This window comes from Rhinoraja longicauda, chromosome 8, assembly GCF_053455715.1.
Source record: "Rhinoraja longicauda isolate Sanriku21f chromosome 8, sRhiLon1.1, whole genome shotgun sequence".
Taxonomy (NCBI): Eukaryota; Metazoa; Chordata; class Chondrichthyes; order Rajiformes; family Arhynchobatidae; genus Rhinoraja; species Rhinoraja longicauda.
Window position 1 is genome coordinate 67,744,760 of NC_135960.1, and position 14,736 is coordinate 67,759,495.

A 14,736-nucleotide genomic window follows, 5' to 3' on the forward strand; every position below is an offset into this window, starting at 1 on the left:
CCACCTATCACTTGCCAGACTTGGTCCCGTGCCCATCTCTCTTTTCCACCTTTCTCCCGCCTTGCACAATCAGTGTGAGGAACGGTCCCGACCGAATCCGCCTGAACCTGTCTGATCTCCCGGTTGGTTGCCATACACTTTAACTCCCCACTCCCACTCCCACACTGACCTGGGCCTGTCCTGGGCCTCCTCCATTGTCAAAGTGAGCCCCAACGCAAATTGGAGGAACAGCACCTCATATTTTGCTTGGGCAGCTTACACCCCAGCGGTATGAACATTGACTTCTCTAATTTCGTAACATTTGCTTTTCCTCTCCCTCCACCCACCCCACCCCCCTCCCCTTCCCAGCTCTCCGACCAGTCTAACTGTTCCCCTGATCACATTGTATCTCTGTTTGCTTTGTTGTCACCTTTTCTCCTCGCTTACTAATGTCTATCCTACATTTTCCTTGATCTACATCTCTTTTGATCTCTTACACTTCCTTATCTCTGTGACTCCCTCTCCCCTGACACTCAGTCTGAAGAAGGGTCTCGACCCAAAACGTCACCCATTGCTTCTCTCCAGAGATGCTGCCAGTCCCTCTGAGTTACTGTGTCTATCTCCGAAATGTTGCCCGTATGTTCCCTTCACAGATGCTGCTGAGTTCCGTCAGCACTTTGTGTTTTACTGAAGCAACAGTTTCACTAAGTACTGTGTAAGAAGCCTCACTGTTGGTTAGCATTGACCTGATCAATCTGCAAGTCCCTGGGAAGGAACAATCTAAAACAGCCAAACACTTTGCTTCTGTGAGTGTGCATCCAATTATTCTGCCACAGTGTGCTGTCTTGGGACCGATACTCTACAGAGTTGAGGCTAAAGCATTGCAATGGAACAGAATTAAAGTCGCTCCACAATGTAACTAAACAAGTTGAAGGAAAGAACTGCAGATGCTGGTTTAAATTGAAGATAGACACAAAATATGAAGAATATGAAGAAAGACTGGATAGACTCGGCTTGTACTCGCTGGAATTTAGAAGATTGAGGGGGGATCTATTAGAAACTTAAACAATTCTTAAGGGGTTGGACAGGATAGATGCAGAAAGGTTGTTCCCGATGTTGGGGAAGTCCAGAACAAGGGGGTCACAGTTTAAGGATAAGGGGGAAGTCTTTTAGGACCGAGATGAGAAAGGTTTTTTTCACACAGAGAGTGGTGAATCTGTGGAATTCTCTGCCACAGAAGGTAGTTGAGGCCAGTTCATTGGCTATATTTAAGAGGGAGTTAGATGTGGCCCTTGTGGCTAAAGGGATCAGGGGGTATGGAGAAAAGGCAGGTACGGGATACTGAGTTGGATGATCAGCCATGATCTTATTGAATGGCGGTGCAGGCTCGAAGGGCCGAATGGCCTACTCCTGCACCTACGTTCTATGTTTCTAAAATGCTGGAGTAACTCAGCGGGACAGGCAGCTTCTCTGGATGGAAGGAATGGGTGACGTTTTAGGGCTGAGCGTCTGAAGAAGGGTCTCGACCCATTCCTTCTCCCCAGAGATGCTGCCTGTCCCGCTGAGTCGCTCCAGCATTTTGTGTCGAGACAAGATGTAGCTTGTCTGTGATCGTCTGTGCTGCTGATGTGGGCTCCTTAAGATGATGGGATAATGTCCGCTTCATTGGCTTTGCTTGAGTCCCGCTTCAAGCTGCACAAAAAAATAATTTCAAACACGAATGAATGATATCATTTGAACAAAAGTGCACCACAGATTTGTACACGTTTCTGCTGATTGAATAAAATGCTAATGTCTCTTCTGCAATCTCGATGCAATGATAGAAAGATTAAAGGTGTTTATTTTGCAGGCGGAAGTACCGACAAGAGAGATATTGTCTTCGTGTTCGATGGGTCGGATAATGCGAAGTCAGCTTTACCTTCGTTGCGCACCTTCATTTCTGCAACGGTGGATCAACTGGACGTCGGGCTTGACGCGGTCCGTGTTGCCGTTGTGCAGTACAGTGATGATGCCAGAGTGGAATTCCTCTTGAATGACCACTCCACTAAACGGGAAGTCACAAACGCAATCAGCAGACTGCAGCACAAAGGGGGGCGGGAGATTAGAATGGGCGAAGTGTTAAATTATGTCCGGAACAACGTCTTCACCAGGGCGGGCGGGAGCAGAATCAAGGAGGGCGTGCCTCAGTTCTTGGTGCTGCTCACGGCCGGTAAGTCGGCAGACCAGGTTGCCCGGCCTTCACTGGCGTTGAAGGAAGCTGGAGTTGCGGCCATTGCCATTGGATCCAGAGCCGCCGATGACGAAGACCTCCGACATATTTCCCTCTCTCCCGATTACATTTACAAGGTCGCAGACCTGAGGAGAGTGATGACCGTGCGGCAGAGCGTATTGCAGCCGCTGAAGATACTGGACACGGTGACGATTCGGCGCACCTACCGGCCGAATCCCGTGGACAGTAAGGACGGACGGATTTTTTTCAAACCTCTGACTATAAGAATTGGGATGTCACGGTGCTGTTGTGCAGAACTTTGGTCAGGCTGCACTTGGAATATTGTGCCTAGGATGTAGTTGGAAGGATCTAACAGGGCACATGCAACAGGGAGTGGCTTAGGGAACTCGTGTGGTGGAGAGATGGAGAGAGAGAGGGAAAGCAAGGGTTACTTGAAGTTAGAGAAATCAATATTCATACCGTTGGTCGACACAAAATGCTGGAGTAACTCAGCGGGGGCAGGCAGCATCTCTGGAGAGAAGGGACGGGTGAGGTTTCGGGCCGAGACCCTTCTTCAGACTGATGTCAGGGGAGAGGGAGGTATGTAGATAAGGAAGTGTAAGGTGTGAAAGCAGGACAGGGGGAATGGAGATCAAGGAAAATGTAGAATGGATCATTGTTAGCTGGGTGAAGGGAACCACAAAGCCAACAGAGATGAAATGCAGTTGGAGACAGTAAGACTGGTCGGAGAACTGGGAAGGGGAGGGGTGGAGAGAGAGGGAAAGCAAGGGGTTACTTGAAATACCACTGTGTTGTAAGCTGCCCTGCAAGGTAGACAATGTCTCTCATCAATCGTCTAGGTCACTTCTTCAAAAATTCAATCATATTTTTGAAGTATGATTTCCCATGTACAAAGTCATGCTGACTATTCATAATCAGGCCTTGCCTTTAGACAATAGACAATAGGTGCAGGAGTAGGCCATTCGGCCCTTCGAGCCAGGAAGAGAGTTGATAAACTGAGCACTCTGTCCTGGGTTGCCCCCTCGACTCAGTGCAGAGGCGGTGGGAGAGAGGAGGATGATGGCAAAGCTAACATCGCTGCTGGACAACGACTCCCACCCCATGCAGGACACGGTCACTGCACTGAGTAGTTCCTTCAGTGACAGACTCCTTCACCCCAAGTGTGTGAAGGAGAGATATCGAAGGTGCTTCCTTCCTGCTGCTGTCAGACTGCACAACCAGCACTGCTCCCAGCAGACAAGCAAATAAAGATAATTACTGCTATTTTAATTTTTTTATGAACGCTTATTTATTTTTGCTACCCACTTTGCTGCTGTAACCCTGCAAACTTTCCCCATTGTGGGCCGAATAAAGGATTATTGATTAATTCATTAATTAATTGATTGGTGTCATTCTTTTGCAGCTCCCAGTGGTGACAAGAAAGACATTGTGTTTTTAATCGATGGGTCTAACAATGTTGGGACCGAAGATTTTGCCCACATTCGTGATTTTATCCAGTACATAATTAATAACTTTGATATTGGACCCAACGCGATCCGTGTTGGCCTGGCACAATATAGCAGCAATGGGAAAATGGAGTTCACCCTGAAGCAACACATAGGCAAAGGCACCCTTCAGAATGCCGTGAGGCGAATGAGACCAAAAGGAGGTGCCCCTCTGAATATGGGCATAGGTTTGGACTTTGTCATGAAAAGTCTTTTCACCAGGGAGGCTGGAGGTAGAAGGCACGAAGGAGTACCCCAGTATCTGATCGTCATCAACGGAGGAAATTCCAGAGACAATATTCAACGTTACCTCGGGACATTACAAAATTCAGGAATTTATGTCTTTGGCATAGGGGCAAAGAACGTGGATGCAAATGAACTCCAACGGATTGCGACGGTTAATTATGGCACCTACATCGTCAATAACTTTCAGGAACTTAAAGGCATACAAGAGTCTTTGAAGGATCGCTTGCAATTGGAAAATCCCAATACGTATGAAACGCCAGAACCACCCACTGAAAGTGAGTACCTAAGGCGAGGAGTGAATGTTGCGAAAAACGTGGTGGGCCTCATTTCTTTGCTTTTGCAACAAAAGCATTAATCAGCGATAACAGGGATAACATCGATGTTAAAATAGCAAGATCTAAAGGTGATGTGCTATTTGCATGCTGGGATGACAAAATGTGAAAGGCAAACTACACTTCATATAGTCATCCTGTGTTATTAAAAAGGGTACATTTTCCATTAGGATAACATTGAATAATTTGGTTTGAGGAGGGGGGGGATTTTTTTTTAGATTTAGATTTAGTGATACAGCGCGGAAACAGGCCCTTCAGCCCACCGAGTCCGCGCCGCCCAGCGATCCCCGCACACTAACACTATCCTACACACACTAGGGACAATTTTTACATATTACCCAGTCAATTAACCTACATACCTGTATGTCTTTGTACCAACACTTCCAAAACTATTTGTGGGATTTGAGTTAAAATGTTAAAAGCTAAATTTAATTTGCTTCAAACAAACTATAGCTGGCCATACATTTCATTAAAGATTTTTATTGTCTATAACATTTTGTTCATTTTTATCATTTAGGGAAACAAATTTCTAATAATCTGCAGAGATTGGCAGACATCACTGTTCTGATGGTTGAGGTTTTTTGACTGTGATGATTAAGACTAATCTTGATTTAGTTGCAGCCAGCAGAATCTTTTTTGTATTTCTGCCGTCTTCCATCCAATGCTCACATTCATTGCTTTTTCCGCAAAGCTCTCGTAGGCTTGCAGGTGCATCAGGCAGTGAAGAAAGCGAATGGTATGATGGCATTCATAGCGAGGGGATTTGAGTATAGGAGCAGGGAGGTTCTGCTGCAGTTGTACAGGGCATTGGTGAGACCACACCTGGAGTATTGCGTACAGTTTTGGTCTCCTAATCTGAGGAAAGACATTCTTGCCATAGAGGGAGTACAGAGAAGGTTCACCAGATTGATTCTTGGGATGGCAGGACTTTCATATGAAGAAAGACTGGATAGACTAGGCTTGTACTCGCTGGAATTTAGATTGAGGGGGGATCTTATAGAAACTTACAAAATTCTTAAGGGGTTGGACAGGCTAGATCAGGGAAATTGTTCCCGATGTTGGGGAAGTCCAGAACAAGGGGTCACAGTTTAAGGATAAGGGGGAAGTCTTTTAGGACCGAGATGAGAACGTTTTTTTTCACACAGAGAGTGGTGAATCTGAGGAATTCTCTGCCACAGAAGTTAGTTGAGGCCAGTTCATTGGCTATATTTAAGAGGGAGTTAGATGTGGCCCTTGTGGCTAAAGGGATCAGGGGGTATGGAGAGAAGGCAGGTAGAGGATACTGAGTTGGATTATCAGCCATGATCATATTGAATGGCGGTGCAGGCTCGAAGGGCCGAATGGCCTACTCCTGCACCTATTTTCTATGTTTCTATGTTTCTAAGCCTTTGAAATAACCGATGCACTTAACTTGACAGAGTTGTAAGGTAGGAGCATTCAAAAAGAACAAGTTGAACCATGATAAATAGTGGGCGAAACTATTTCTCGGAAAATGGGCCGGTTGGAAGGGACAATGTTCGTTGCTTTTATGCATCATTCATGGTGAGATGACTGCCTGTCAGCCAAGAGCCACAGCAGCTGGTGTTTGAAGTCTAAACTTGGGAAGCTTGAAATGGTCCATCGTGGTTTTGCTTACTTACCGTCCGGTAACTCCGGAAGGGAATGCGCCGGCAACAGAATCATGGAGCATGGAGCCCACTTTGCAGTGGTACTTCATGAAGCGGCTGCTCACAGCAGCATAAGGTCGCAAGGTGATAAGGAACAGAGCAGAATTCGGCCATTCAAGTCTACTCCGCCATTCAGTCATGGCTGATCTTTCTCTCCCTCCTAACCCCATTCTCCTGCCTTCTCCCCAACAACCCCGACACCCGTACTAATCAAGAATCTATCCATCTCTGCCTTAAAAATATCCACTGACTTGGCCTCCACAGCCTTCAGTGGCAAAGAATTCCACAGATTCACTGCCCCCCGACTAAAGAAGTTTCTCCTCATCTCCTTCCTAAAAAAACGTCCTTTAATTCTGAGGCTGTGCCCTCTGGTCCTAGACTCTCCCACCAGTGGAAACATCCTCTCCACATCCACTCTGTCCAAGCCTTTCAGTATGTTTCAGTGAGGCCCCCGCGCATTCACGCAATCCAGGCTCCCGCGTGAATGAAGAGATGGGCATTTATGCATGATGGTAAAGAGGACCTCGTGCATCATAGAAACATAGAAAATAGGTGCAGGAGGAGGCCATTCGGCCCTTCGAGCCTGCACCACCATTCAATATGATCATGGCTGATCATCCAACTCAGTATCCTGTACCTGCCTTCTCTCCATACCCCCTGATCCCTTTAGCCACAAGGGCCACATCCAACTCCCTCTTAAATATAGCAAATGAACTGGCCTCAACTACCTTCTGTGGCAGAGAATTCCACAGACTCGCCACTCTCTGTGTGGAAAAAAAACGTTCTCATCTCGGTCCTAAAAGACTTCCCCCTTATCCTTAAACTGTGACCCCTTGTTCTGGACTTCCCCAACATCGGGAGCAATCTTCCTGCATCTAGCCTGTCCAACCCATTAAGAATTTTGTAAGTTTCTATAAGATCCCCCCTCAATCATCAGATGCCCAACATCCCCAGCACCATAACACAACGTGCGCAGATAATAGGTGACACCGTACGGGAAGGGAAGGAGGTAAAACAGCAACTAAGTCCTTATGGTTTGAAATTCTATTATGCATATTGATAAAGATTGATGTTTTTTTTTCTAATTTAATTCTCCTCCATTTGCTTTTCAAGTTTTGCCACAGAGTAAAGCCGACATTGTATTCATTCTGGATGGGTCCATCAACGTCGGAAGGCAAAACTTCCCCCATACCACTGGGTTTGTTTCCAACCTAGTTGACGCTATCTTTATCGATGACGAGTCTCTCCAGGTGGGAGTAGTCCAGTACAATTCTGACGCCACCAGCGAATTCTTCCTCAATTCGTACCGAAACAGGGAAGATGTCCTCAAGGCCATTGAGAATATAGTGTACAAGGGGGACACGACATTAAATGTGGGAGCCGCCTTGCGCTTTGTGAAGAACAATCAGTTTATCAAGTCGGCGGGGAGCAGGAGTGATCAAGGCGTCCCACAAATTGCATTCCTAATAATTGGCGGCAAATCCAACGACGATGCGATCGCCGCTGCGACGGAGCTGAAGAATGCAGGATTCAAGATTATCACCATCGGTGTGCAGGATGCGGATGTCGATGAAATGAACAAAATCGCGAGTGAGCCAGCCGTGGTCTTCAGAGTGGCAGACATGGACACACTCTCTGAGCTGATCGAGCGAGTCCTGTTAGCCACGACCGATATCATTGCCAGTGACGGTGAACTCGGCCCACCATCAACTGATGGTAATTAACAAATTATTCACTTACCCGCAAAATATAAACTGATCACATGCTCTGAGGTATTTATTCACAAAATGCTGGGGTAACTCAGCAGGTCAGGCAGCATCTCGGGAGAGAAGGAATGGGTGACGTTTCGGGTCGAGACCCTTCTTCAGACTGATGTCAGGGGGGCGGGACAAAGGAAGGATATAGGAAGATAGAGGGAGATCTGGGAAGGAGGAGGGGAAGAGAGGGACAGAGGAACTATCTAAAGTTGGAGAAGTCGATGTTCATACCACTGGGCTGCAAACTGCCCAAGCGAAATATGAGGTGCTGTTCCTCCAATTTCCATTGGGCCTCACTATGGCACTGGAGGAGTCCCATGACAGAAAGGTCAGACTGGGAGTGGGAGGGGGAGTTGAAGTGCTTGGCCACCGGGAGATCAGTTTGATAAACACATGCTCTGAGCGTGAGCTAATGAGCGCTTTTGTTTAGTTCTCTGAGTCAAGTATCGTTACTAACTGGGGGAAGGGTGAAAATTAAAATGCAGTCTCCATTTAGCATCCCATGCAAGCACCAGATGTTCTAGCACTGCGCTGGGGGCGGTCACGGTGGCGCAGCGGTAGAGTTGCTGCCTTACAGCGCTTGCAGCGCCGGAGACCCGGGTTCCATCCCGACTACGGGTGCTGTCTGTACGGAGTTTGTACAGTACATTCTCCCCGTGACCGCTTGGGTTTTCTCCGAGATCTTTGGTTTCCTCCCGCACTCCAAAGACCGACAGGTTTGTAGGTTAATTGGCTTGGTATAAGTGTAAGTTGTCCCTAGTGGGTGTAGGATGGTGTTAAGGTGCGGGGATCGCTGGTCGGTGCGGACTCGGTGGGCCAAAGGGCCTGTTTCTGTGCTGTATCTCTAAACTAAACTAATGCAGATGCTGGATTCTCATTTTGATCCTTGCTTTTGATGCAATTCCCAAACTATCAACAATGCAAAATAAAACTATTGTTTGTTCAAGTCCCCCATGTGGTCAGGTCTCCCGGCTGAGTTCACACACCTCCCTCCTCCCCCCTCCCTCCTCCCCCCTCCCTCCTCCCCCCTCCCTCCTCCCCCCTCCCCTCCCCCCCTCCCCTCCCCTTCCCTTTTCCCTCCCTCCTTCCCCTCCCCCCCACTCCATCCCCCTCAACCCCCTTTATCCTCCCCCTCTCCCTCCCCCCTCCCTCCCTAGAAGATAGATTTAAACTTTAAAATATGAATAACTCTAAAAATATAACACCGATTTCAATGAATTTCTTCCATTAGCACCAAAGGAACGACGGTGAGTAAGGTGGGCCTAAAATTGTCACGCTGTCGTGTACCGTTTTGGCTGTAGTTCAGGACAAACAAACAAACAAACACGAGTTTTAGTATAAAGATGTGGTGGGCCAGTTTTTTACACAGAGGATGGTGGGTGCCTGGAATGTGGGTGCAGGCTCGAAGGGCCGAATGGCCTACTCCTGCACCTATTTTCTATGTTTCTATGTTTCTAAGCCTTTGAAATAACCGATGCACTTAACTTGACAGAGTTGTAAGGTAGGAGCATTCAAAAAGAACAAGTTGAACCATGATAAATAGTGGGCGAAACTATTTCTCGGAAAATGGGCCGGTTGGAAGGGTTAATGTTCGTTGCTTTTATGCATCATTCATGGTGAGATGACTGCCTGTCAGCCAAGAGCCACAGCAGCTGGTGTTTGAAGTCTAAACTTGGGAAGCGTGAAATGGTCCATCGTGGTTTTGCTTACTTACCGTCCGGTAACTCCGGAAGGGAATGCGCCGGCAACAGAATCATGGAGCATGGAGCCCACTTTGCAGTGGTACTTCATGAAGCGGCTGCTCACAGCAGCATAAGGTCGCAAGGTGATAAGGAACAGAGCAGAATTCGGCCATTCAAGTCTACTCCGCCATTCAGTCATGGCTGATCTTTCTCTGCCTCCTAACCCCATTCTCCTGCCTTCTCCCCAACAACCCCGACACCCGTACTAATCAAGAATCTATCCATCTCTGCCTTAAAAATATCCACTGACTTGGCCTCCACAGCCTTCAGTGGCAAAGAATTCCACAGATTCACTGCCCCCCGACTAAAGAAGTTTCTCCTCATCTCCTTCCTAAAAAAACATCCTTTAATTCTGAGGCTGTGCCCTCTGGTCCTAGACTCTCCCACCAGTGGAAACATCCTCTCCACATCCACTCTGTCCAAGCCTTTCAGTATGTTTCAGTGAGGCCCCCGCGCATTCACGCAATCCAGGCTCCCGCGTGAATGAAGAGATGGGCATTTATGCATGATGGTAAAGAGGACCTCGTGCATCATAGAAACATAGAAAATAGGTGCAGGAGGAGGCCATTCGGCCCTTCGAGCCTACACCACCATTCAATATGATCATGGCTGATCATCCAACTCAGTATCATGTACCTGCCTTCTCTCCATACCCCCTGATCCCTTTAGCCACAAGGGCCACATCCAACTCCCTCTTAAATATAGCAAATGAACTGGCCTCAACTACCTTCTGTGGCAGAGAATTCCACAGACTCGCCACTCTCTGTGTGGAAAAAAAACGTTCTCATCTCGGTCCTAAAAGACTTCCCCCTTATCCTTAAACTGTGACCCCTTGTTCTGGACTTCCCCAACATCGGGAGCAATCTTCCTGCATCTAGCCTGTCCAACCCCTTAAGAATTTTGTAAGTTTCTATAAGATCCCCCCTCAATCATCAGATGCCCAACATCCCCAGCACCATAACACAACGTGCGCAGATAATAGGTGACACCGTACGGGAAAGGAAGGAGGTAAAACAGCAACTAAGTCCTTATGGTTTGAAATTCTATTATGCATATTGATAAAGATTGATGTTTTTTTTTCTAATTTAATTCTCCTCCATTTGCTTTTCAAGTTTTGCCACAGAGTAAAGCCGACATTGTATTCATTCTGGATGGGTCCATGAACGTCGGAAGGCAAAACTTCCCCCATATCACTGGGTTTGTTTCCAACCTAGTTGACGCTATCTTTATCGATGACGAGTCTCTCCAGGTGGGAGTAGTCCAGTACAATTCTGACGCCACCAACGAATTCTTCCTCAATTCGTACCGAAACAGGGAAGATGTCCTCAAGGCCATTGAGAATATAGTGTACAAGGGGGACACGACATTAAATGTGGGAGCCGCCTTGCGCTTTGTGAAGAACAATCAGTTTATCAAGTCGGCGGGGAGCAGGAGTGATCAACGCGTCCCACAAATTGCATTCCTAATAATTGGCGGCAAATCCAACGACGATGCGATCGCCGCTGCGACGGAGCTGAAGAATGCAGGATTCAAGATTATCACCATCGGTGTGCAGGATGCGGATGTCGATGAAATGAACAAAATCGCGAGTGAGCCAGCCGTGGTCTTCAGAGTGGCAGACATGGACACACTCTCTGAGCTGATCGAGCGAGTCCTGTTAGCCACGACCGATATCATTGCTAGTGACGGTGAACTCTGCCCACCATCAACTGATGGTAATTAACAAATTATTCACTTACCCGCAAAATATAAACTGATCACATGCTCTGAGGTATTTATTCACAAAATGCTGGGGTAACTCAGCAGGTCAGGCAGCATCTCGGGAGAGAAGGAATGGGTGACGTTTCGGGTCGAGACCCTTCTTCAGACTGATGTCAGGGGGGCGGGACAAAGGAAGGATATAGGAAGATAGAGGGAGATCTGGGAAGGAGGAGGGGAAGAGAGGGACAGAGGAACTATCTAAAGTTGGAGAAGTCGATGTTCATACCACTGGGCTGCAAACTGCCCAAGCGAAATATGAGGTGCTGTTCCTCCAATTTCCATTGGGCCTCACTATGGCACTGGAGGAGGCCCATGACAGAAAGGTCAGACTGGGAGTGGGAGGGGGAGTTGAAGTGCTTGGCCACCGGGAGATCAGTTTGATAAACACATGCTCTGAGCGTGAGCTAATGAGCGCTTTTGTTTAGTTCTCTGAGTCAAGTATCGTTACTAACTGGGGGAAGGGTGAAAATTAAAATGCAGTCTCCATTTAGCATCCCATGCAAGCACCAGATGTTCTAGCACTGCGCTGGGGGTGGTCACGGTGGCGCAGCGGTAGAGTTGCTGCCTTACAGCGCTTGCAGCGCCGGAGACCCGGGTTCCATCCCGACTACGGGTGCTGTCTGTACGGAGTTTGTACAGTACATTCTCCCCGTGACCGCTTGGGTTTTCTCCGAGATCTTTGGTTTCCTCCCGCACTCCAAAGACCGACAGGTTTGTAGGTTAATTGGCTTGGTATAAGTGTAAGTTGTCCCTAGTGGGTGTAGGATGGTGTTAAGGTGCGGGGATCGCTGGTCGGTGCGGACTCGGTGGGCCAAAGGGCCTGTTTCTGTGCTGTATCTCTAAACTAAACTAATGCAGATGCTGGATTCTCATTTTGATCCTTGCTTTAGATGCAATTCCCAAACTATCAACAATGCAAAATAAAACTATTGTTTGTTCAAGTCCCCCATGTGGTCAGGTCTCCCGGCTGAGTTCACACACCTCCCTCCTCCCCCCTCCCTCCTCCCCCCTCCCTCCTCCCCCCTCCCTCCTCCCCCCTCCCCTCCCCCCCTCCCCTCCCCTTCCCTTTTCCCTCCCTCCTTCCCCTCCCCCCCACTCCATCCCCCTCAACCCCCTTTATCCTCCCCCTCTCCCTCCCCCCTCCCTCCCTAGAAGATAGATTTAAACTTTAAAATATGAATAACTCTAAAAATATAACACCGATTTCAATGAATTTCTTCCATTAGCACCAAAGGGACGACGGTGAGTAAGGTGGGCCTAAAATTGTCACGCTGTCGTGTACCGTTTTGGCTGTAGTTCAGGACAAACAAACAAACAAACACGAGTTTTAGTATAAAGATGTGGTGGGCCAGTTTTTTACACAGAGGATGGTGGGTGCCTGGAATGTGGGTGCAGGCTCGAAGGGCCGAATGGCCTACTCCTGCACCTATTTTCTATGTTTCTATGTTTCTAAGCCTTTGAAATAACCGATGCACTTAACTTGACAGAGTTGTAAGGTAGGAGCATTCAAAAAGAACAAGTTGAACCATGATAAATAGTGGGCGAAACTATTTCTCGGAAAATGGGCCGGTTGGAAGGGTTAATGTTCGTTGCTTTTATGCATCATTCATGGTGAGATGACTGCCTGTCAGCCAAGAGCCACAGCAGCTGGTGTTTGAAGTCTAAACTTGGGAAGCGTGAAATGGTCCATCGTGGTTTTGCTTACTTACCGTCCGGTAACTCCGGAAGGGAATGCGCCGGCAACAGAATCATGGAGCATGGAGCCCACTTTGCAGTGGTACTTCATGAAGCGGCTGCTCGCAGCAGCATAAGGTCGCAAGGTGATAAGGAACAGAGCAGAATTCGGCCATTCAAGTCTACTCCGCCATTCAGTCATGGCTGATCTTTCTCTCCCTCCTAACCCCATTCTCCTGCCTTCTCCCCAACAACCCCGACACCCGTACTAATCAAGAATCTATCCATCTCTGCCTTAAAAATATCCACTGACTTGGCCTCCACAGCCTTCAGTGGCAAAGAATTCCACAGATTCACTGCCCCCCGACTAAAGAAGTTTCTCCTCATCTCCTTCCTAAAAAAACATCCTTTAATTCTGAGGCTGTGCCCTCTGGTCCTAGACTCTCCCACCAGTGGAAACATCCTCTCCACATCCACTCTGTCCAAGCCTTTCAGTATGTTTCAGTGAGGCCCCCGCGCATTCACGCAATCCAGGCTCCCGCGTGAATGAAGAGATGGGCATTTATGCATGATGGTAAAGAGGACCTCGTGCATCATAGAAACATAGAAAATAGGTGCAGGAGGAGGCCATTCGGCCCTTCGAGCCTGCACCACCATTCAATATGATCATGGCTGATCATCCAACTCAGTATCCTGTACCTGCCTTCTCTCCATACCCCCTGATCCCTTTAGCCACAAGGGCCACATCCAACTCCCTCTTAAATATAGCAAATGAACTGGCCTCATCTACCTTCTGTGGCAGAGAATTCCACAGACTCGCCACTCTCTGTGTGGAAAAAAAACGTTCTCATCTCGGTCCTAAAAGACTTCCCCCTTATCCTTAAACTGTGACCCCTTGTTCTGGACTTCCCCAACATCGGGAGCAATCTTCCTGCATCTAGCCTGTCCAACCCCTTAAGAATTTTGTAAGTTTCTATAAGATCCCCCCTCAATCATCAGATGCCCAACATCCCCAGCACCATAACACAACGTGCGCAGATAATAGGTGACACCGTACGGGAAGGGAAGGAGGTAAAACAGCAACTAAGTCCTTATGGTTTGAAATTCTATTATGCATATTGATAAAGATTGATGTTTTTTTTTCTAATTTAATTCTCCTCCATTTGCTTTTCAAGTTTTGCCACAGAGTAAAGCCGACATTGTATTCATTCTGGATGGGTCCATGAACGTCGGAAGGCAAAACTTCCCCCATATCACTGGGTTTGTTTCCAACCTAGTTGACGCTATCTTTATCGATGACGAGTCTCTCCAGGTGGGAGTAGTCCAGTACAATTCTGACGCCACCAACGAATTCTTCCTCAATTCGTACCGAAACAGGGAAGATGTCCTCAAGGCCATTGAGAATATAGTGTACAAGGGGGACACGACATTAAATGTGGGAGCCGCCTTGCGCTTTGTGAAGAACAATCAGTTTATCAAGTCGGCGGGGAGCAGGAGTGATCAACGCGTCCCACAAATTGCATTCCTAATAATTGGCGGCAAATCCAACGACGATGCGATCGCCGCTGCGACGGAGCTGAAGAATGCAGGATTCAAGATTATCACCATCGGTGTGCAGGATGCGGATGTCGATGAAATGAACAAAATCGCGAGTGAGCCAGCCGTGGTCTTCAGAGTGGCAGACATGGACACACTCTCTGAGCTGATCGAGCGAGTCCTGTTAGCCACGACCGATATCATTGCTAGTGACGGTGAACTCTGCCCACCATCAACTGATGGTAATTAACAAATTATTCACTTACCCGCAAAATATAAACTGATCACATGCTCTGAGGTATTTATTCACAAAATGCTGGGGTAACTC

The 14,736-nt window shown here is 47.7% G+C and overlaps 1 protein-coding gene across 1 annotated transcript in view; it reads left to right on the forward strand.

Moving 5' to 3' along the window:
• LOC144596371 (collagen alpha-3(VI) chain-like) overlaps nt 1-14,736 on the forward strand; it is a 168,660-nt gene that overhangs the window by 69,310 nt on the left and 84,614 nt on the right. The window contains exons 12-13 of the mRNA XM_078404627.1: nt 1,829-2,434; nt 3,612-4,214. Of these exons, the coding sequence (XP_078260753.1) occupies nt 1,829-2,434; nt 3,612-4,214 (1,209 nt within the window). The remainder of the gene's footprint in view (nt 1-1,828; nt 2,435-3,611; nt 4,215-14,736) is intronic.